The 19,409-nt window shown below is 39.5% G+C and overlaps 2 protein-coding genes across 14 annotated transcripts in view; one reads left to right on the top strand and one right to left on the bottom strand.

Annotated features, from left to right (window-relative positions):
• The window catches only part of ZC3H14 (zinc finger CCCH-type containing 14), a 36,394-nt gene extending 25,461 nt beyond the window's left edge, over positions 1 to 10,933 (top strand). For 4 of the 10 annotated variants that reach the window (XM_019642305.1, XM_019642307.1, XM_019642310.1 and 1 more), the window contains 7 exons: positions 3,244 to 3,403; positions 4,128 to 4,360; positions 7,651 to 7,771; positions 8,633 to 8,769; positions 9,096 to 9,187; positions 10,032 to 10,138; positions 10,650 to 10,933. In XM_019642305.1, coding sequence (XP_019497850.1) covers positions 3,244 to 3,403; positions 4,128 to 4,360; positions 7,651 to 7,771; positions 8,633 to 8,769; positions 9,096 to 9,187; positions 10,032 to 10,138; positions 10,650 to 10,656 — 857 coding nt within the window. In that variant the 3' untranslated portion in view covers positions 10,657 to 10,933. The remainder of the gene's footprint in view (positions 1 to 3,243; positions 3,404 to 4,127; positions 4,361 to 7,650; positions 7,772 to 8,632; positions 8,770 to 9,095; positions 9,188 to 10,031; positions 10,139 to 10,649) is intronic. The other 6 variants (XM_019642306.1, XM_019642312.1, XM_019642308.1 and 3 more) reach the window with 3 other exon arrangements.
• Positions 10,934 to 11,341: 408 nt separating this feature from the next.
• The window catches only part of EML5 (EMAP like 5), a 129,861-nt gene continuing 121,793 nt past the window's right edge, over positions 11,342 to 19,409 (bottom strand). For 3 of the 4 annotated variants that reach the window (XM_019642299.1, XM_019642300.1, XM_019642298.1), the window contains 7 exons: positions 18,463 to 18,651; positions 18,166 to 18,338; positions 16,823 to 16,985; positions 16,480 to 16,583; positions 15,581 to 15,734; positions 14,968 to 15,068; positions 11,342 to 14,687 (listed from right to left, as the gene is read on the bottom strand). In XM_019642299.1, the coding sequence (XP_019497844.1) occupies positions 14,651 to 14,687; positions 14,968 to 15,068; positions 15,581 to 15,734; positions 16,480 to 16,583; positions 16,823 to 16,985; positions 18,166 to 18,338; positions 18,463 to 18,651 (921 nt within the window). In that variant the 3' untranslated portion in view covers positions 11,342 to 14,650. Of the gene's footprint in view, positions 14,688 to 14,967; positions 15,069 to 15,580; positions 15,735 to 16,479; positions 16,584 to 16,822; positions 16,986 to 18,165; positions 18,339 to 18,462; positions 18,652 to 19,409 lie in introns of those variants that run through there. The other variant, XM_019642301.1, reaches the window with a different exon arrangement.

Consider the following 19,409-nt stretch of genomic DNA (forward strand, 5'->3'; position numbering starts at 1 on the left):
CAAGGGGTCATTTCTCTAAGTCATTTGTTTTGATCACTATCTTTCATGACAGAGGTTTTCCTCAGATGTCTGGGGATCCTTGGTTGTCTTATATTTAAGAGTGGGGCGCTTAAAAAGCTGATGGCTCACTAGTTGGGGATGGGCTGGGGCTTTTGACCTCACATTTAAATGTAGATCTGCAGTGGAGAGTGATTTGTCTCGCCTGTCTAATTTGGGGGCGGCCTGATGTCAGGGTCTTGAGGCCTTCCTCTTCAGGCTGGTCAGCTTCTCTCAAGACAGATCTTTCAAGTAGTGAATTGGCCGCCAGGGTTCTGGCAGCTAGGTGGGGCAAGGGGATGAGGGAAGGTACCTCAGCATTAGTTACTACGGAATGTTGAACATACATTCGGAACGGTGCTTCTTTCAGTGTGGTTGGTGTCCCTTGATCCAAGACCCCCTGTTTTTACCTTTCAGGAGTTTAAAGCTCCACTTTCTGCTAGGGAGAAAATGGTCAAAGGTTATCAGGAAATATAACTGCTTTGAAAAATTTTAATAGCATGCGGTTGATTTTGTGGTAGCACCTTTCTGTGCGAGACCATGGTGCTGCATCCATAGGCCTCTCCGACAGTGTCGGTGGGAAGGCGTGGCTGCAGTTACTCCAGGTGTCTTCAGTATAGAGGGAGGGAATAGGTGCGGGGAGGGTCAGAAAGGAGGAGAACAGTTTGGGAAGAACTAACTGCATCTGAAATGGACACTTGAACACACATTTGTGTTGCCCTGTCTCCGCCCACCCTCCCCAAGGTCCCCTGAGTGCTGCCAGGTTCTCAGCCTTGGGACAATCTTGGGATCCACATTGGGTTGCTTCTTTACTGGTTCAAGACTCAACTTCTGAGCATCTACTAAGTTAGTTTTTCACTTTCAAAATGCAGTTGTCTCTCCTTTTACAATTATTTTCTTTGTGAGTTTATGATTTTTAAAATACATGAACCCCTTATTGACTTTAGTGGGGTTTCAGGAGGGTCAGCCTACGATCTTCACCCAGAAGGCGTCACTGCTCCATCTGTCTGATCCTGCCCCAGGCTGCTAACATGAACCTTGCAGAGGCGACCAGTGGCTTGTGCCGATAAAGCTGTTTTCAGTGCACACTTTTCTAAACTCTAGTTTGTGACACTCGAATTCTCATGTTTTCTTCCTTCTCTGATCCTTTGGTTTCCAGGACTTCACTATCTGTTCTTCTGCTAACTCCTTTTCGTTCTCCTTTATCTGCTGTTCTCTACTGCCCCTTAACATGTCAGCTTTACCCTGTGTCCTGCCCCCAGCATTATTTCCATCTCTTCTGTATTCTCTCTCAAGATGCAAACTAGTAGGACTGCTTTTCCTCAGAACAGTGCAGGGCAGGGAGGAGTGCAGCAGCCTGTGGACTAAATTCTGGATTCCACCTGTGCTAGCCGCGAGACCTCAGTGAATCGTGTAAGAACTGTGAGCTGCAGTGTGGTCATCTAGCACGTGAGGATCCAGAGAAGATGGCAGCACTGACTATGTACACTGTATTAAACATTCTTATTTCACCTTCAGTTTCGACTCTTATTTGTCTCCCTCCCTCGCAGTGGTCAAATCTGAATTTTCAACTTCTTCCTAAACATCTGAGAGCCCCACGAAGACTTGACACTAAATAAATCGGAAATTGAGATTTCTCTTTGCCCCCTTTTAAATCAGCTTTTTCGCCTGTCCTCTATTTCCTGAGTCAAGTTTCTTTTCCTCCTGGATCACTCCTACATCCATCTTTACTATCTCTACTGCCCTTGCAGGGAAAGGCAGGTATGTCTCTTTCCTGGGATGCTGGTGGAAAATGCCACTGCTGTGAAAGGCTGGTGCTCACGGGAGTACGGAGTGGGTCTTCCCTCCCTCTGACGTGTAGGAAAACAGGGGAGAATCTTTTCATTCAGAGCCGCACCTTTTCTCCTGGGCAATAGCCTCCTGACTGAGATCTGACTCCAGCCCATTCTTAGCACTATCGCTTTTTCTAAAACCCAATTCAGTCATGTTACTTCCTTACTTAGAAACCTTTGATTACTTACCATGTCTAGACCAGAATCCACACTCATGGACACAAGATTCTTTATGCCTCGGCCTTCTTGCCACTCACCTGCTCAGCTCACCACACATAACCCTCCAGCCACACCACAGTTCTCACTGTGTCTCAAATTCCTTGTGCCTTACGAAAGCCGTTGCCTTTTTCCACGCGTTTACTCTGCCCGAAATGCTCTGTTCTCCAACTCACTCTCTCCCTATTAGTTTATTCCTGCTCCTGTCTTTTACCTGCTCTAATTGTTCATCCTCTGTAAGCTTTCCCAGCTGGAGTAGGTTCCTTTGTATTCTCCCAACACCTTGTTCATACCCCTTTTGGGTCCTGGGGCATATTGTTCTGAAGTTGTGTGTACACGTATTTTCCTATTTTTTCTTCTTTGTGTGCTTAGCATAGTGTTCTCAGGTGTTCAGTTATTTTCAGTGAATGAATGTGAATGAATATCCAGTGACTTAGGGTCTTTTTTATTTGCCTGTTAACTTTTAGAGAAGTAGAACTCGTTAACTTGAGTCGGTTGATTGCATATTGATAAGTCAGCCCTCTCCATTCAGGTCTTGGTATATTTTATAAAGTATTTGAGCCTAAGAAGCGTATTGCAGATGATAGGAGCTGTGGTTATTTGCATGGAAGGTCAGTGTTTCCCCATGCTGTATATTTTTAACTGCCCACTCATCTTAAAATTTCCTCTCAAAAGTAGTCTTTTATCTACACCCAAGCAGAAATTATCATTGAATTCTTTTCACCAGGATGTGTTCATTTCTGTAAGTGGTACTGTGCAAAATGAACAAAACAGATTTTAGGAAGATTTTTAAACAATCTTTGTATTATAATTCTAGGGCACATTAGGACCCTTTATTCTACGTGTTTTTAGAAAATATTGTAATTAAGTTTATATTGTTAGCATCCCATTAGATGCCTCACATAAGAACCTTTCTATACCCTAGGCAAGGCGTGTTCATTAGAATCTCTTGGTAATGTGCTAGCTGAGGAAAGCAAGATGTACTTTGAAAAGATGTGTGGCAGGTAGTTGCAGTCCTGTTCCTGAGTAGAACCATTATGATGTTCCTTTGAAACTAATTACAAATATATAAAAGATTGACATTCTTCTCACATGTGTGATGTTGGGAATGCAAAGTATATTCAAAAGTAAACATTTGTGGCCAATTTTTTTGGCTCAGATTACTATGACATGGAATCCATGGTCCATGCAGACACCAGATCATTTATTCTGAAGAAGCCAAAGCTGTCTGAGGAAATAGTAGTGCCACCAAACCAGGAGTCGGGGATGAAGACTGCAGATACCCTTCGGGTACTTTCAGGACACCTTATGCAGACACGGTAGATGGTTTCTTTTTCTTATGTAGCTCATTTGTGTTGATTAGATAGTGCAGCTTAACTGAGTTCCCCGCTCCCCTCTCCCCATTCTAGCCCTCAGTGTCGAGTGCTGTTACTGATTCAGTAGTTAGGCCCCCATATAGTAAGCCAAATCCCGTTTTCAAAAATTCCAGTTCGTCTTTCCTTGTTCAGAAACCCATTATTCTTTAAATAAGTCAATGTATGATTTAGCTCTGTTAATAAGATTCTTTTCTTTATGTGTATCCAGGAAATGAAAATTTAAAAGCCAGGTGATCAAAATCAGGGAATCTCTCCAGAGAGTCAATTGGGTTGGGGTGATTCTTCCCTTAGAAAATTGACTAAATGTTCTAACAAACAGATAATAAAATTAGTATAAATATAGAACTGCTAGCTATTGTGTTCTGAGCATAGATGCTGGTTTTTCAGTACATTTCCATGTGACCTTCTGGGGATCAAATGGACGGTGGGGGGTCAGGTTTGAGGAGAGATTGTCCTCAATGCAGCCTGGACAGCCGCAGTGATTGGCCAAAGCCATTGTCTGGTAGCAGGATCCACTAAGGCTGCACCTGGACGTGCTGCAAAGTCTTTTACTGAAGAAGCCACAGGGCAAGTAAGGGACAGAGAGTTCTGCTGAGGAGCACTTAGGAGGCTCAGCGTTTTGTGTTTTGTTTCCCTAATTCTATGGTATTTTCTATCTATCTGGCAGAGATCTTGTACAACCAGATAAACCTGCAAGTCCCAAGTTTATAGTGACGCTGGATGGTGTTCCCAGCCCCCCAGGATACATGTCAGATCAAGAGGAGGACATGTGCTTTGAAGGAATGAAACCTGTAAACCAAACCGCAGCCTCAAACAAGGGACTCAGAGGTCTCCTCCACCCACAGCAGTTGCAGTTGATGAGCAGGCAGCTTGAGGACCCAGATGGTAGCTTTTCAAACGGTGTGTTGAGAGCCCAGACTTTCCCTTTCGGGGTGCTGCCACTGTGAAGGGAGCCTGTGACATGTTTCTCTACCTGGAGTGAAGATTGGTTGGAGGCTTTGCTTGTATTTGTTATTCAGTAGCGGCCTTTTTTCTTCTCTCAGACAAAACCACCAGTTAAATTTGAGAATGTTTCTCCTCTGTATGTTGTATAGATTGGCTGTTATTCTGGTGCTAAAATGGTATTTAGCCATGGCAGCCAAAAAATACCTCTTAATTATGCGTGTTACAGGATGAACCATCATTCTCGATTTCTGTTTACCCTTTTTTTTTTTTTAAGACGCTATACTTGTTACTTTCCCCTTGTACCAGCAGTAGTCTCTGTCGTAATTAACTTGACAGAAAAATGAATTTGGATTTTGATGCTTTTTCTACCTCAGTGAAATTCCCTTGAGAAGACTTTCTCACCTAATCTGTCAGAATACTTCCTGGAAGTTTAGAAAAGACCTGATGTTTAAATTACTTAGTATTGAAGCATAGTATTTAGAAGCCAGATCAGCTCCGTTCAGGTCGCTGTGTGCTTGAGGCAGATGAGCCTCTCGTGGTTTCTTTTCTCGCTGGACGCTAGTGGCAGTGCAGCTGCTGACCATTTTCATTCGTGACAGAGAATAATCATGCTCCTCACACCGTCTAAAATTTTTAGAACCACCTTCCTTGCCAGTAGACATAATTACTGAAGCTTAAAAATGAACAGTATCAAAGAAAAAAGAGTGCGTTTTGAAAATTTTCCAAAGTAATCCTCCTGTTGGCAGAGATAGGAAAATATTGGGTTGTCAGAAAAGTCATGACGTATTTTTTTCTACTTTTTTCTGTTTTTCATTGCAAAAATGCGTCATGCCTTTTCTGACAACCAAATATATTAAATAAATACCGTTTTCAGTAACTAAAAATATAATAGCCCTTAGGGGCCGATCACAGGCGAGTGAGGAGATGCCGCTGTACCTTGAGCTGGATGCTTTTCCTGCTGAGTCAGGAATGTAGGGTTATGGTTTTAGTTGGTGGAGAGAGTTGAAAATTTGACCCTATTGAGAGGAAGAAAAAAATTTTAATGGTAACGGAGGTGGTAAGAACTGCACAAGTCAGCCAATGCAGATTTCTTGACCTTGTATATGTTGTTTAAAATAAGAGAAAATTGTGGTGTTTTTACTACTTTGGTTTTCACTTTGGTAGCTTAATTTGTTGGTATGTCAGGGTCTAGTTTCAGTGAACTGTAGATGCCCATGTTAGGTTCTGTGGGTATATATGTCACAGCAGTGACACGCCAGTAAATCACATGTTGCCTAGGTTACAAGGTGCCTTGGCCAGTAGGTGGTGAGCCTCCTACCATTGCTTTGATCTGGAACTCGCAGTATCTCACTGCTGCGCAAGGGTGAAGCTTTGTAGTAGAGCATAGTGAGGGGGTGACTCCTGCAAAACAGTCACAGAGGCGCTCTGGTCTGTCTGCTGCCCCCCTCCAAGTCTGAAACTTCGTCATTGCTTTTGGTGGCTTTTAGTCCTGTGTTTCAAGGATGCTACCAACAGCAGCAGCTGTTTAAGCCACCCTCACTGGCCATATATGGCAGTGCAGGTTTTATAATTTGCCTCTTCAAATGTAAGCAGGAAAAGTATTAATAGCTTATTGAAGTAAATGTTAGGGAAAACCAGAGTCATGACCCTTTGTATATGTGACTTAACTTCTTTCAAAAATGGAAAGTTTCCTTATATTTAATTTCTTTGCTATTGCTTGTTTTACACCATTTTCCAGCCAGCCAGCTCTGGGGTATTGTTATAATTTCTTTCATTTGACCTGGTTCTCATGTACATTCCAAAGTATGTTGGTTAGGAGGAAGATAAGACATATTTTCTCTGCAGGATAACACAGAAACCATTTAAATTTGGGGAAAACTCTGGCTCTTCCAGATTTAATTTGAGACGAAGGATACTTTTTATCCTGGAGCTAAATAATGACTTACTAACTTTGAAAGTAGCATGGAACACTTCTGTATCAGGCATAGTCATAAGAGCTCTCTGAGGACTCTCCTTTCTGGGCTTCAGGACTGGATATGTGTAGCTTGTTTTCCTGTAGTGAAGACTGAGGTTGGGTCACTGGAACAAGAAGTAATCAGCACTCGCTGCTGCGTTGTAGGGTTTGATTGGTTACCAAGTTTGCACTCTTGTTTCCATGTAATTATAAAACTCTGAGGAAGACATTATATTCTCTGTATAAATGAGGAGACTGAAGTTCAGAGATGTTAGCTAGCACTTGCCCGAAGTGTCGAGCTCTGTCTGCCAGGAAGTTAAAGAGCCACCTTTCAACTGCCTGACGAGGGGGATGAAGTGGAAGCGGTATCTGCTTGCATAAGCTTGAATATGAACAAGACTAGGTAGTAACACCCATGATGCTTGTCTGAGGGGGCTGGGGTGTCTTGGGCCAGAAGTTGGCGGCTCAGTATGGCCATCAGGTGTAATTGTATTTTACTTATTCTTTGTTTTAAATTTGAATTAGTTGCCAGCGTTTAAAATTTTGATGTCATATAAAAAGGTTTTTGGCTTTCCAAATTAGGAGACAGTCTGGCAACACAGGTCCCACTTTCCGAGGCCATTAGTAATGACCTTGTGATCGGACACGGCTGGTGGGTGGGGTGGCAGGAGCCCCGTGGGGGGGCCGTGGGGGGCGCATGCGCTGCTCTTCCCCACCTGTTTGCTCCGCCGAGACTTCCTGCCATTGATCTTACAGCCAGCCTGGCTCGCTGTCAGGTGATCTGCCGGGCCCCTGTAGGTAGTGATGTCTGGGGCCCGTTTCAGGCAGAGACCTTCTCACCCTGTAGACACTGATGTGAGTGTGTCCCCCTCAGTGAGTGGGAACTTATGTTGGACCCCTCGTAATCTTGCCTGAATGAGAGTTAGTTCACTTCTTTGTCAGCTTGTGCATTCAGTTTCCGTTTCATTTTCTTGGCTCCCGACTTGACATGCTTCCCTCTTTTATATTTAATTCAGCTCTGAAATAATTTTGAGAATTGGGATGTTTTGTGAGAACTTTGTCTGTAGTGGCAGCATCACTGTCCACTTTCCTTTTCACAGTGAGAACTGCAGTCTCTTACAGGGTCCCTTTAACAGTGTTGATCACAGTATTTGGACTCATTTATTTCATATGACTGTAGACATAGAACAATATAAGATGTAAAGACTGGGTTGTGAGGGACTCTTGAAAGGTGCCATGTACTGAATTGATCATAATTAATGAGGTCCTTTTCATTCCTCTCCCTTTGTAGCTGAGATGAATGAACTGAGTGTGGCACAGAAACCGGAAAAACTTTTGGAGCGCTGCAAGTACTGGCCTGCCTGTAAAAATGGGGATGAATGTGCTTACCATCACCCTGTGTCACCTTGCAAGTGAGTAGAGGCAAACCGACTCTGCTTTTCAGGTTAATTTCCATACCCGATAGAGCTTATTCTTTTCTATGGTCACGTTTGAGTTTCATAACTAAGTGCAGTGAAACTTAACCCTGGCCTTCCCCAAATGGCTACTTGTGTGTGTGTTGAGGAGTGGGGAGATGGGAGGAGGCTTCTTTGTGTCTCAGACCAATGACATACTGAAATTTCTGGGTCTCCTTGAAGATTCTGTACATTTGAGTATCTGCCTGCCTGTTTGTGTGTGTTGTGTTCATACACAAGGTATTGGGGGAAAATTAGACGTAATGAGAAAACATTTTGGACTTGGGTGTAATTTTTCCTTACTGGCAAGGCAGGTTCAATGGAATGAACTTCAGGAGATGGCTTTTAGGTTTTTGTTTGTTGTCCTGTAGATGGACTCTCCATGTTTTAACTTGGGAATTCTGATGTGAGAAGAATAAGGAAGTATACACAGGAAGACCATGGATGAGTCCCTTTTTTTGGTAGCACAGTGCCTTGCACATATATTATGCTCATTATATTCAGTTTAATTCATGAAATATAAACAAAGACCTTAATGATAAAGTGGTGTGATTCTTAACATCACAAAAACCCTTCCATCTTTTCATGTGGCTTGGCTTGAGCTGAAAATATGTCACGACTCCAGGTTTTGGAATAGACAAGTTGTGTGCATTTTGATATATGGCCTCATTTAAAAATGGAGTTTCCTTTTTTCCTGTTACTTTTGTGTTTCTCAATCAAGTAGTTATGGAATATGAGTATAAGGAGCCTCTACAAAGAAACTGATAAAGGCATTGAGAAGATTAAATGTGAATAATATATATATTTTTTGTTTTATAGAGCTTTCCCCAATTGTAAATTTGCTGAAAAATGTTTGTTTATTCATCCAAATTGTAAATATGATGCAAAGTGTACTAAGCCAGATTGTCCCTTCACTCATATGAGTAGAAGAATTCCAGTGCTGCCTCCGAAACCAGGTTAGTGACTGCACTACTACATTTGGGTAAAAAGAAAAAGGACATTTTGTGACTATATTTGGGTAAAAAGAAGGAAAAATGACATTTTGTGACTATAAATAAAGTGAATAAAAAAGTTTCAAAATTGTGCCAGAATCACTTAATGTAACCAGTCTTGAAAGAGCAAGTACGTCCATACTCACGTATTCTTAAGTATTTTATGTTGACTAATGAATATATCTCATCACTGTATTTTGACTTAAAAATGGTTTCCATAAAAACATCAGGATGCATTAAAAATTATTTTGTTGAATAAATTTGTTCAATATTTGCCCTTATTTTCTCAGCAGTTACAACACCAGCACCAACTTCTACTAGTCAGCTCTGCCGTTACTTCCCTGCTTGTAAGAAAATGGAGTGTCCCTTCTATCATCCAAAAGTAAGAACTTTCATTTTCCCAAAAATGAATTTAGTGGTAACTTCTCAGTTGTGAGACCTGGAAGATCACTAGCAAATTGAATGTTGTCATGTCCCCTGCTCCTCTCCCCCCACCCCCCAAATTTTTTATTGGCCTTAACTTAATGGTATTTAAGACCTTTAGGTTGTTGCTTAGTTTTCACTGAGTTCCTGCTTGGCTCCTTAGGCCCTGTGGTGTGAAACCATTGAACATTAGTCTCCTGTCTCTCAGGAGAGTAAAACTCGCCTTTGCAAGTCAGTTTCCACTCTCTGCCCCAAGCATGTGGGTGTTTTTTGTTTTTTTTTGTCCTTCCTCAATGTCAGAACTGAGATGATGAAATCCAGTTGTGCTGCTTAATACCATCTCAGCTTGTACTGATGGTTTTCACTGCCTGTCCCCTAACGGTTGGTAGAGGTACCTCCAACTGTTGAGTTGCTCAGAGGGAATGGTCTCCTCTGAAATAGCAGCCTGAAGACCATGCGAGAGGCCTTCCCTTCCCCTGGAGGCAGTTGGGCACAGAGGAGGGTGCTCAGTAAAGAGGGGATGTCAGGCACGATGTGTAAGGCGATCATTCCATATTGCTTGGAAGTCGTTTATCACGTGCTAAGGTTTCGTTGGAAGTTTGACTTGCTGCTATTCTTTGACTAGGACTTTGTGTCTGGAGGGCTGCTCCTTTTTCAGGGTTTCAGTCATATTAAAATGAAAGTTATAGACCATTTCTCTTTTGCCCCATTAAATATAAGGGTGGGCTGGTTATTGTCATCTCAGATTGCTTTGTTTTTATTGCATTAGCTTTGCAGATGTTGAAACTCTGTTACCTCTTTAGCACTGTAGATTTAACACTCAGTGTACCAGGCCTGACTGCACGTTTTATCATCCCACCATCACCGTGCCGCCACGACATGCCTTGAAATGGATTCGGCCTCAAACCAGGTAAAGGTTAAATTAGTTTTCTTAATGCCATTTCAAATACTTTCCTAATACGTAATTTCTTAAATTTGTAAGCACACAAATTTGGAATAAACTATCACTTTGATTTTTCTCTGCTGTTTAATTTTACAGAGGTCCTCTGGAAAAATAATTTAGTACATAAACCAAATTCGTTTTATCCAGCAGTTGCTTATTAACCTGGATGATCTCCACATCAGATGTCTTTCACAACTTGTGAACATATACTAAGGCCTTCAAGAGTTACACTGTTTACAAATCTCTCATCAGTTTTCTTAGACATTAGTAATCATAAACATTGAGAGAGGAAGTTTTTTCAAAGTATTTTAGTATGGCCTATAAATTTAAATATGTTATCTTTTAATTACCTCATATATCATCATCTGTAGAACAAATATTCATTGTCTGAAAATAACTCAACATTTTAGTTGAGGTATATGCTATATATGGATGCAAAGCAGTTAATTAAAAAAAATTTTGGGTTTTGTTTATTCAGTGAATGACACCTAGTCCTACCTGGCAGAAGATCCTGAAGTTTGATGAAAATTTCCATCCACTGACAAAAGAAATTCTACAGAACTTGTCAAATCTTTGAAACTTGGAATATATTGCTTTCATAATACGAAGTTTATTGCCTATCTGAAGTGTCTAATTTTTCAAGTTTGTAAGCTATTTAAGTGGTTTTAACATTGGGTGTTTTCTTGTTTGCATTGTTTTGACTATGGAAAGACAGTTTAAGGAAAAGCTAAACTCTATTAAAACATTTGAGGCGTGTTTGTACACTGCTGTTTCCAGTATCAGCATTTACAACTTGGTGATATTGTCAGGACCAATAAGCCAGTTTGGGGCTACGGCGTTGCTGTGTGTGCAGAGTGAATAGAGTGAGGGGAGCGTCCTTATTGCAGAAGTTGAACTGCTGCTTTCACTTTTTTCCAAGGATGATATAATGTTCATAATCCACTAAAAACAGGAGTGGCCAAAAGTGCTGAGATGGCTTAAAATTGTCAGTCTTACTTTTTAATTTGAAGTGAATTTAATTTGAAAAGTATGATGACACAGGCTTCTTGGGTTGCGTGCTGCTTTGGTAAATAGTTCCAAATAGCTAGTCGTTTGCCTTCTGGGTAAGGATGAGTGAGGTGGGTGTGTAGGGTGAAAACAGCTGGAATGGCAAAAAAAATGAACAAGTCCTTAAAACGCTTTCATTTACTATTAACATACACTTTTAAAATAAATCTTTGGGAGACTACATTATCACAAAATTATACAAAATTTTTTACAAGTATGTATACACATAAGGTATTAGAACAGACTTTCAACTCACAAGATTATAGCTACCCATATACTTCCATTCTGAAAAACATTCTCAGAAATAACTCCACAGAAAATACAGTTACTGAAGATAATTTTTTAAATGTAAAAATTAGATTTCAATAGTATATTTTAAATGACAGACTATATAGTTACAGAGATCAGATGGGTAAATTGCAAAATAGGACTAAACTTTTTAGACTACTGAATTAAAATACAAAATTTTGTGTATGGTTTTTAAAATTGTTAAGGCAGGAGTGTCAAATGCTTTAGAATTAAAAAACGGATCGCTAATTCTAAAGACTCGATGTATAGTAATTTTTTAGAAAGTAAAGCTAAAAGTTGGTTAGAAAAAAGCAAATTAATGCAGAAGGGATAATAATGATTCAAACATTCTCAGGACCAAATTAAGAAAAAAAGTTCATTGACTTCTTTAAGTCACATAACCAAGAGATAATAAAATCACATCTGTAAAAGTACATGTTTAAGAGCTGTGGCCACTGCTTTTCCATTGGGAGAAGACAGAATTAACGAGTTTTAAACCATTCTGTAAGTTGCACGTGGCTGTGCTGATTCCAAAGTAAATACTTGAAACAGGAAAGACAAAGAAGAGCTAAAAGCAATCACGTGGTTAGGCTTGAATGAAATGAGTTCTTCCACTTCATTCTAAAAAGTGTATTCCATTGACTTTAAGGCATTTGTTCATTCCAGTGTTACTTGTGCTGCTTTACATCTCTGCAGAAAAAATTTGTTTTAAATTGTATTTCCAGAAATTTAAATAGACATTTAGTATAATTTATAAATGGTATATAGTTGCATTCTCATAATGCCACTGTAAAGAACATAAATGGGAAACTGGCTTGACTGGTTTAGTTTAGCCATTTTATAAGGTAATACTATGCTAAAATTGGATTTTTTTGTGGTATTTAGCAGACATTGCCTGGAATCACATTTAAGAGTTTAATCTTTCAGTTGCTATAGTTTATAGGCAAGCTGAGGTTGACTTGAAGACATTTGTTGGGTAATTGGGTCTAAAATGAACCACAGAAAATGGAAGGGGAGAGTGTGGCCAGCGGGACGCAGCGAGTGGCACCAGAATGCAGTGTGCTTTGGCATGCATTTATATACAGAAACGGGTAACGGGGCCAGGAGAAGTCCCAGGCCACACATTCAGGGCCTCAGCCAAACACTGCACACACAAGTAATTCTTTAGGTTAAAAGACACACGCAGGACAGGATCTCCATGGCCTGTCATAGTTTCCCTTAGTTGATGGCTGGTAAAAGCAAAAAGCAAGGGGGCTGAGGGATGACTACTTAAAATCAACATGACTTTTAGTGGTGAAACTGACAACAGTGATTAAGGCTGGCTTATCATGGCCACTTGGGAGAACAGAAATGCAATGGAAGCAATCTTATCCTATGTAGTTTACTTACTTAACGTTACAGTTAGAGCTTCTACCTGCACTGTGATGGAATGGAATCTCTCTTTAGCCAAAAGCTGGCAAACTTGACACAAGGAAAATTTGAAACTGCAAGTCTCAATAATGAAGGAAGAGGGTGGTTTATGGTTTAGGGGAATTTTTTCCTTTAATTTACTGACTGCCCCTGTGTATATGAATAGAAACGTAGTATTAGTGTATTCTAAAATTTGGCTTTATTCAGGAGAATATTTTGATGTGAGTAATGAAAGAACATGATCTTACTTTTCAAGTTTCTTAATGAACACCTGGATCAGTCTTTCAGACAGCCACTCAGACCTTTAAAACTGACCAGCTCCATCACTGGTTAGGCTTTCTGTGCTACAATTCAGCCATTTCTATTGTTTTTAGTATTTACAAGGTGTTGGACATAGAAAACTGAGATTTCCAGAAACCTAAAGGAGTCTATTATGGTACAAAGAAAGCACATTAAAATAAAAATTCAGAGGACCAATAGAGCATCTTAAACTTCTTCATACTTAGAAAAATATATTTTCAAATATATTTTCAAATATCAGTCTACATAATTTCCAGTCTTCAGGAAACTACAGACAGGCTAAACAGCAAATTCCTGAATGGCGAGTACTGATCTTTGGCAGCATTTAAAGTGAACAGGAATAAAGATCTAAGTTCAGCCCCAAGCCACCAAAAAGGAATTTTAATAGACAAGTTTTGTATACAAGTGAACTTGTATGCATTCCTTTTGGAAGTCAGCCTATAGGGTTGCACACTCGTACATCTAACTAAAATTTTCCAATTAAAAAAACGGTAAAAATTTTATTTCAAGAGTTAACCAAATTGTATAACTTTGTAAATGTGATTTTTAATGCTTTAGTTTATATGTTAAACAAAATGTTCCTATTAGACTACATCTTTAAACATTCAGTATTCTCTCCCAGTTAAATACTATTGCTATCTAAAACCTTAAAAATCTCTATGTACACCATTGGAAATTATTCTTCATCATACTATTTCATTAACAAGGCTATAATCATTTTAATTTTTTAATTCTAGAGATGACTTCTGAAAATAAGATTGACAGCTCAAAAATGAACATGTAGCAATCATGTGCTAACTTTGGATTTGTCCCTGAACTTCGAACTGCCAGGAGGAACAAGTCCTTTATAAAAAGGGCTTTTATTAATGCTTAAGAATTATTACATCCTCCAGTGAAACCTCTGTTTCCTTAGTGAAAATAATGTTTGCCTTTTAAAAACTAACCCTTTAGGGTAACGGTGTGTTTCCTTCCCTTATGTAAACACAAGGATAAAGTATTTCATTAAACAGTGAACACTGAAAATAAAATATAAATTCGAAAAAGAAAAAGTTTTGTTAAAAAGATGATGAAAATTATCCAACTTCGGTTTTTAAAGTTTTGGTTTGTTTTTTTGAGTAGTGCTGTCCCCGTAAACCCCAGCACTTATGCCAAATATGCGCATGCCCCCAAAATGGGGGTTAGCTTTCACCATTCAATCCTTTTTTGAAATGTAATTATCTGGCAGTGTATGGATTATGACAGTTACCCAATGCATATAGTAAATATTTTGAATTTATCAGTCTTCTATTTTGATGATTCTGGGCGTATATCCCTGTTACAATCTTAAATTAGCACCACTTGGCCATGCAGGATTTGCTTCTGTTTTTTTCCCCTGTTCTGTAATTCTGGTTTCTCAAGGCTGTTCATTTATAGTCTTCTCAGCGTCCATATCTTTCAGTGAAGCATATGTACACATTTCCAGACAAATAAACTGCAATCAGAGGGAAAACTGCAGTGAGTTGATTATATTTCTAGATTTTCAAAACAGTTTTAATGTTTTCAATTGAGCTTTCAAATCATAACATGTATAAAGTTTTTCCTTGTTAACTTCCTTTATTCTGTATTTACATAGTATGTGACTCCAGGAGTCAACTGGTTATGCTATCTTATGCTGCTGACAGTCCATAAACTGAAGGTTGTGGACGTGCTATTAAATCTCTTAGGAACTAGTACAGATGGTCTGCTCTTCTTGGGCTGAGAAAGTTACCAACCTGCAGTCATCACCTCCAGCACTAACAACATGTCGATCACCGCTGGTAAATCGAATATTTGTCACGTGGGGTGAATGACCCAAAAACCTTTTGTGCTTCGCCTAAAAAACAAAAATAAAGCTCAGAGCGTGTGATGCACACAGAAGTCAAAGGTTCCTATCAGGAACCATAATCTCCCATCTCCAGGGGTGTGGAGAGAATGAGCAGTTAGGACCACAGCCAGTGGTTAAGTACTTTTTCAGTTAGTAATGGATCTGCACTTAACACAAACTGGTTTATTTGGGCAGTCAGCTGTCTCCAGGTACTCTGAGCCTTTTCCTCTGAGGAAGAGCATTTGAAACTTGGTAATAGATTAATTAAAGGTTTGATAAAAGACTAATTACAGCTTTATTAGAATAGTTTGCAAAGATGGTGTTACTTTGGGGCCGGGGGATATAATTTCTAATAGCTGTTAATTCACAGTAATGGATTTAGGAAGTTTGGAAAAAATTTTAGAAAGTACTTTTCAAAGCAAGAAACAATAACACGTTTTAGCTCTTATATGGGAAAAAGTAATAACCAGACATCTAAATTAGTATAATTATATAAAATACTAAACCAAACACAAACTTACAAATTTTTCAGGACATGGAAAGTCAAATAACTTAACCATGCCAAAGTCATCTCCTGTTACAAGGCTGATCCCTGAATGAGATACGCAGGCACAGTTGACATCAGCTTTCTCAGCATGTCTGGACCAAATTCCCACAACTTCATCTCCTAGAATACTAGAGGGAAGGAAGGAAATAAAATCCACCAGAGCAAAGACATTAATTACCAACAGCTTTTTCAGTATGGTAACTCTTTAAGTACCTAAAGGAGTTATTTTATTAAAATACAGGAAGCAAGTTGTGATAAGGCAAGTTCTCTGGAGTCCTGAATTTCACCTGGGATGCTAACCCATCTCCCCTAAAGGAAACTTTATAATAGTTTTAAGGCTTTATAGATTAAATAACCTTTTAAAAATTAACACTTTATGAGAGCTGATAAAACTATTTGTAAAATAAAAAATGATGCATATGCTATAGGAATTTGATGACAGTTTTCACTGACTAAAAATCTGGATGCTCATGGTTACCTTTTACACAGCCAGCAAATTTGAACAAATTTATAAGGTTTCATTTCTAAGCTGCAAAATAGCATTCCTTTAAGGTAGAGAAATACAATTGCCTAACAGTACCCAATATATATTTTTATTGTGTTATTAAACCTATGTTAAAATATCAGAGCATCTTTAAAGTCATAATTTTTATTTCCTTTTTTTAAAAGATCTGAAAAAGCATGGAAATATATTCAACCTAAAGGGGTCCCAGCAGGAGCATATCATTCTGTTAGAAAGAACTCAAGATATGGTAACAAAACTTAAAACTCAGTTACTGTTCCCTAGTGGAAGGGCTGACTGTTCAGAAATAGGGTTTTCCAGTTTTCCTAACTGACCTTCAGTCTTCCCTTCTGAATGTATGAAACGTTTACCTAGTCCATGTGGCCCAAGTAATTCTGTCAATGGCAGCCTGATCCATAAGATGTCTTCCTGAAGGCACTTCATAGACATGCCGTTTATAGCAACCAGTGGAGACCTTTCATCATATATTAAAATGGGACAAGAATTCCATTATGTGAGAGGCAAAAATCCAGAATTTTGCAGCATACTAGCAAAGTGCTACTTGATTTACATTTCTAACATTAAGAACGTAAAAGATGATACAAAACCTCTAAGCAAAAACGGAATAAAGGACTGAATGCTAGAGTGGGTTTGAAGCGCAATCAGTGTAGGAGCAAAACCACCATAAAGTGGTGGCTGGTGTTGGTACTGTACCTGGAGGTGTCTGCTGTCTGCAGAGAAGTCCATTTGAATGACAAAGCTTGGGATGTCTTTGCAGTAGCTGATTCTGTTAAGGGTGGGGCCCAATGACAGGTCATAAAAATCCACTGAATTCTCACTGGAACCCACTGCCAGAAACCGGGAATCGGGACTAAATCTGAATATGTAACAAAACATTGGAAAGACAGGTTAGGCTGCATGAAATAGTATAAGCAATAAGATCAGTGACTTTTTCTTTCTAGCTCAAAAATAAGTAGACGTGTGATATGGCCTCAACTAGACAGACACAACTGATCATGGATACTGAGATATTTGTGTGACACGAAGCAAAAAGCTTTATGTTTCACTTTCAATTTTAAGTGGTTCCTGAATTTTCATCTTCTAATTCCCTTAAAAATATCTTAGTTTTTAAAAAGCCACTAACAAGTACATAATTACTAAGTTACATAATTCACTAAGATAGGATTCTTTCATCTGGAAAAACCGTGTCTTAAGGAACACAGACCAGCTTAACTCACCGCAGGTTATCAGATGAAGTGACATACTTGAAGCCTGGAAGAAATTAGTTTAAAAGACAAAGTACTATTTGCCTAGTGATCACGGTAAGCAGTATTTGACCAGTCTTTAGGAACTTCTGTGACCCTTGTGAGATAGGGACCTTGGGGACACTGGGGAGTTAAGGGAAGCCACATTACTGTTTTATATGCTGAAATTCTGAGGAAGGTTTCATTTGCAAAAGGGTTTTACTGGTGAAAAGTGCAAGACTTTGACAGCCCTGGATTCATGCTTTATCCTGTTCATATGGTGTCAGTAAAGGGTAGCCACTGTTTTTCTCTTTAACACTGTTTATATAAACGGCTTGTCTCATGGAGGAGAGAACACCAGAATAGGTTAGACTCTTGCTATAGAAGTAGCCACTGTTAAAATAAGCTTGCTTAAGCACTGAAAAATAAAGGTTCAGGAAAAGTTGAAATTAATTCAGATTCTGGGGCATAGCATAATGAATATGAATTAAATGAATGAACTAGATGTTCAATTGAGTTATTAAGTCAAAGATGTGGGGTTATAACTTGAGTTTTCCAAAGGCTGACTACTTTTGAAGGACAGATGAAAAGATAAATTCTTGGCAGGAGGAACATACTATGCAGTGTGGTACTTGTTACAAGGCACTGTGGTTGGTGCTCAGTGGATTCATAACTGAGCCAGGAGAAGTACACGAACAGCCATATTTCAGCATACAATTGATGTGATGAAACACTGGACACTAATGACCTTGTTCCAAATGCAAACGATCATTTAAAAGTATACTAGAAATACTATTCCATTTGTTGACTGACCTGATATCGTGGATTGCACATCGTCTATCTCTCTTCTTTCCCCATATTTTTAGAGAGGTCACCAGTAAAATGATAAATTCTCCATTTTTCATTCCAATAGCCACCATGTCCCCTTCAGGGCTGTAACACACAGTGCGAGCAGCATGTCCCAAATTTACTTTGTTTAACATCTTCTGCATAAGAACCAAAAGATACACAGAGAGCCATATTGAGTACTTAAAAGGTAAACCCATTTCTCCCCAAAATTATCAACATAACTGAGAAACTGTAACATTTTACAAAATTGTTTGTACCTACTTTATCAGCAATATCCCAGAGTCTCACTGTCCCATCTTCTGCAGCAGAAAGAAAAAAATCCCTGGAAGGATGTGTGGCTAATCCCCATATAGGTCCATCCACATGACCGTTAACTAAAATATTACATGCTGCATTTTTCTCTCCAACTTCAATTATTTCAGCACTCCTTGTCCCAACTAGTATCTTGCCCTGAAACACAAGTGGGACCAATATAATTCATGTAATATTACAGTTGCTCTTCTTACTGTAACAATGACCTTACTGACCTACGTGATAGTATGATTTATAAGAAATGCATATTTGGTCTTCGGGCCCTTTCTGGGACAAAGCTCCCAAAACCCTTGGAATTTACTAAGTGATAAAAGCCATAAAGATGTCTTGGTATGCTAATGAAGTGACACTCCCTGTAAGGATGGGGACTGGTTGCCAGGAGACCCAGCTTAGACTACAGGGTTGGAACTTTCTGGCCCACCTCCCACCTCTGGGAGGGACAAGGGGCTGGAAGTTGAAACAATTACCAATGGCTAATGCTTTAAGCAATCATGACTGTATGATGAAGGCTCCATAAAAATCCAAAGGATTTTGGGTTGGTGGGGATTTGGGAGGGTGGAAGCCCTGTGTCCCTTCCCACAGGCCCGCCCTGTGCTGTTCTACATCTGGCTGTCCCTGAGTTACGTCCTTTGACAATAAACTGATCTGGTAAGTAACATGTTTCTCCAAGTTCTGTGAGCCGTTCTAGCAAATCTGTAGCTAGCTGGTGAGAAAGCAGCACAGGTTTCAACCTGGACTTGAGACTGGTGGCTAAAAGGCGTGGGGGGCGGTCTTGCAGGACAACCTGTGATCCCAGGGTAGATACTGTCAGAACTCAGACCCTGGTTGTGTTGGAGAACTGCTTGGTATTGTGTGGGCACCCCCCAACCCCCATGTTAGAAGTGGGTCCAGAACCA

The sequence above is a fragment of the Hipposideros armiger genome, unplaced genomic scaffold (genome assembly GCF_001890085.2).
Source record: "Hipposideros armiger isolate ML-2016 unplaced genomic scaffold, ASM189008v1 scaffold_67, whole genome shotgun sequence".
In the NCBI taxonomy this organism is placed as follows: domain Eukaryota; kingdom Metazoa; phylum Chordata; class Mammalia; order Chiroptera; family Hipposideridae; genus Hipposideros; species Hipposideros armiger.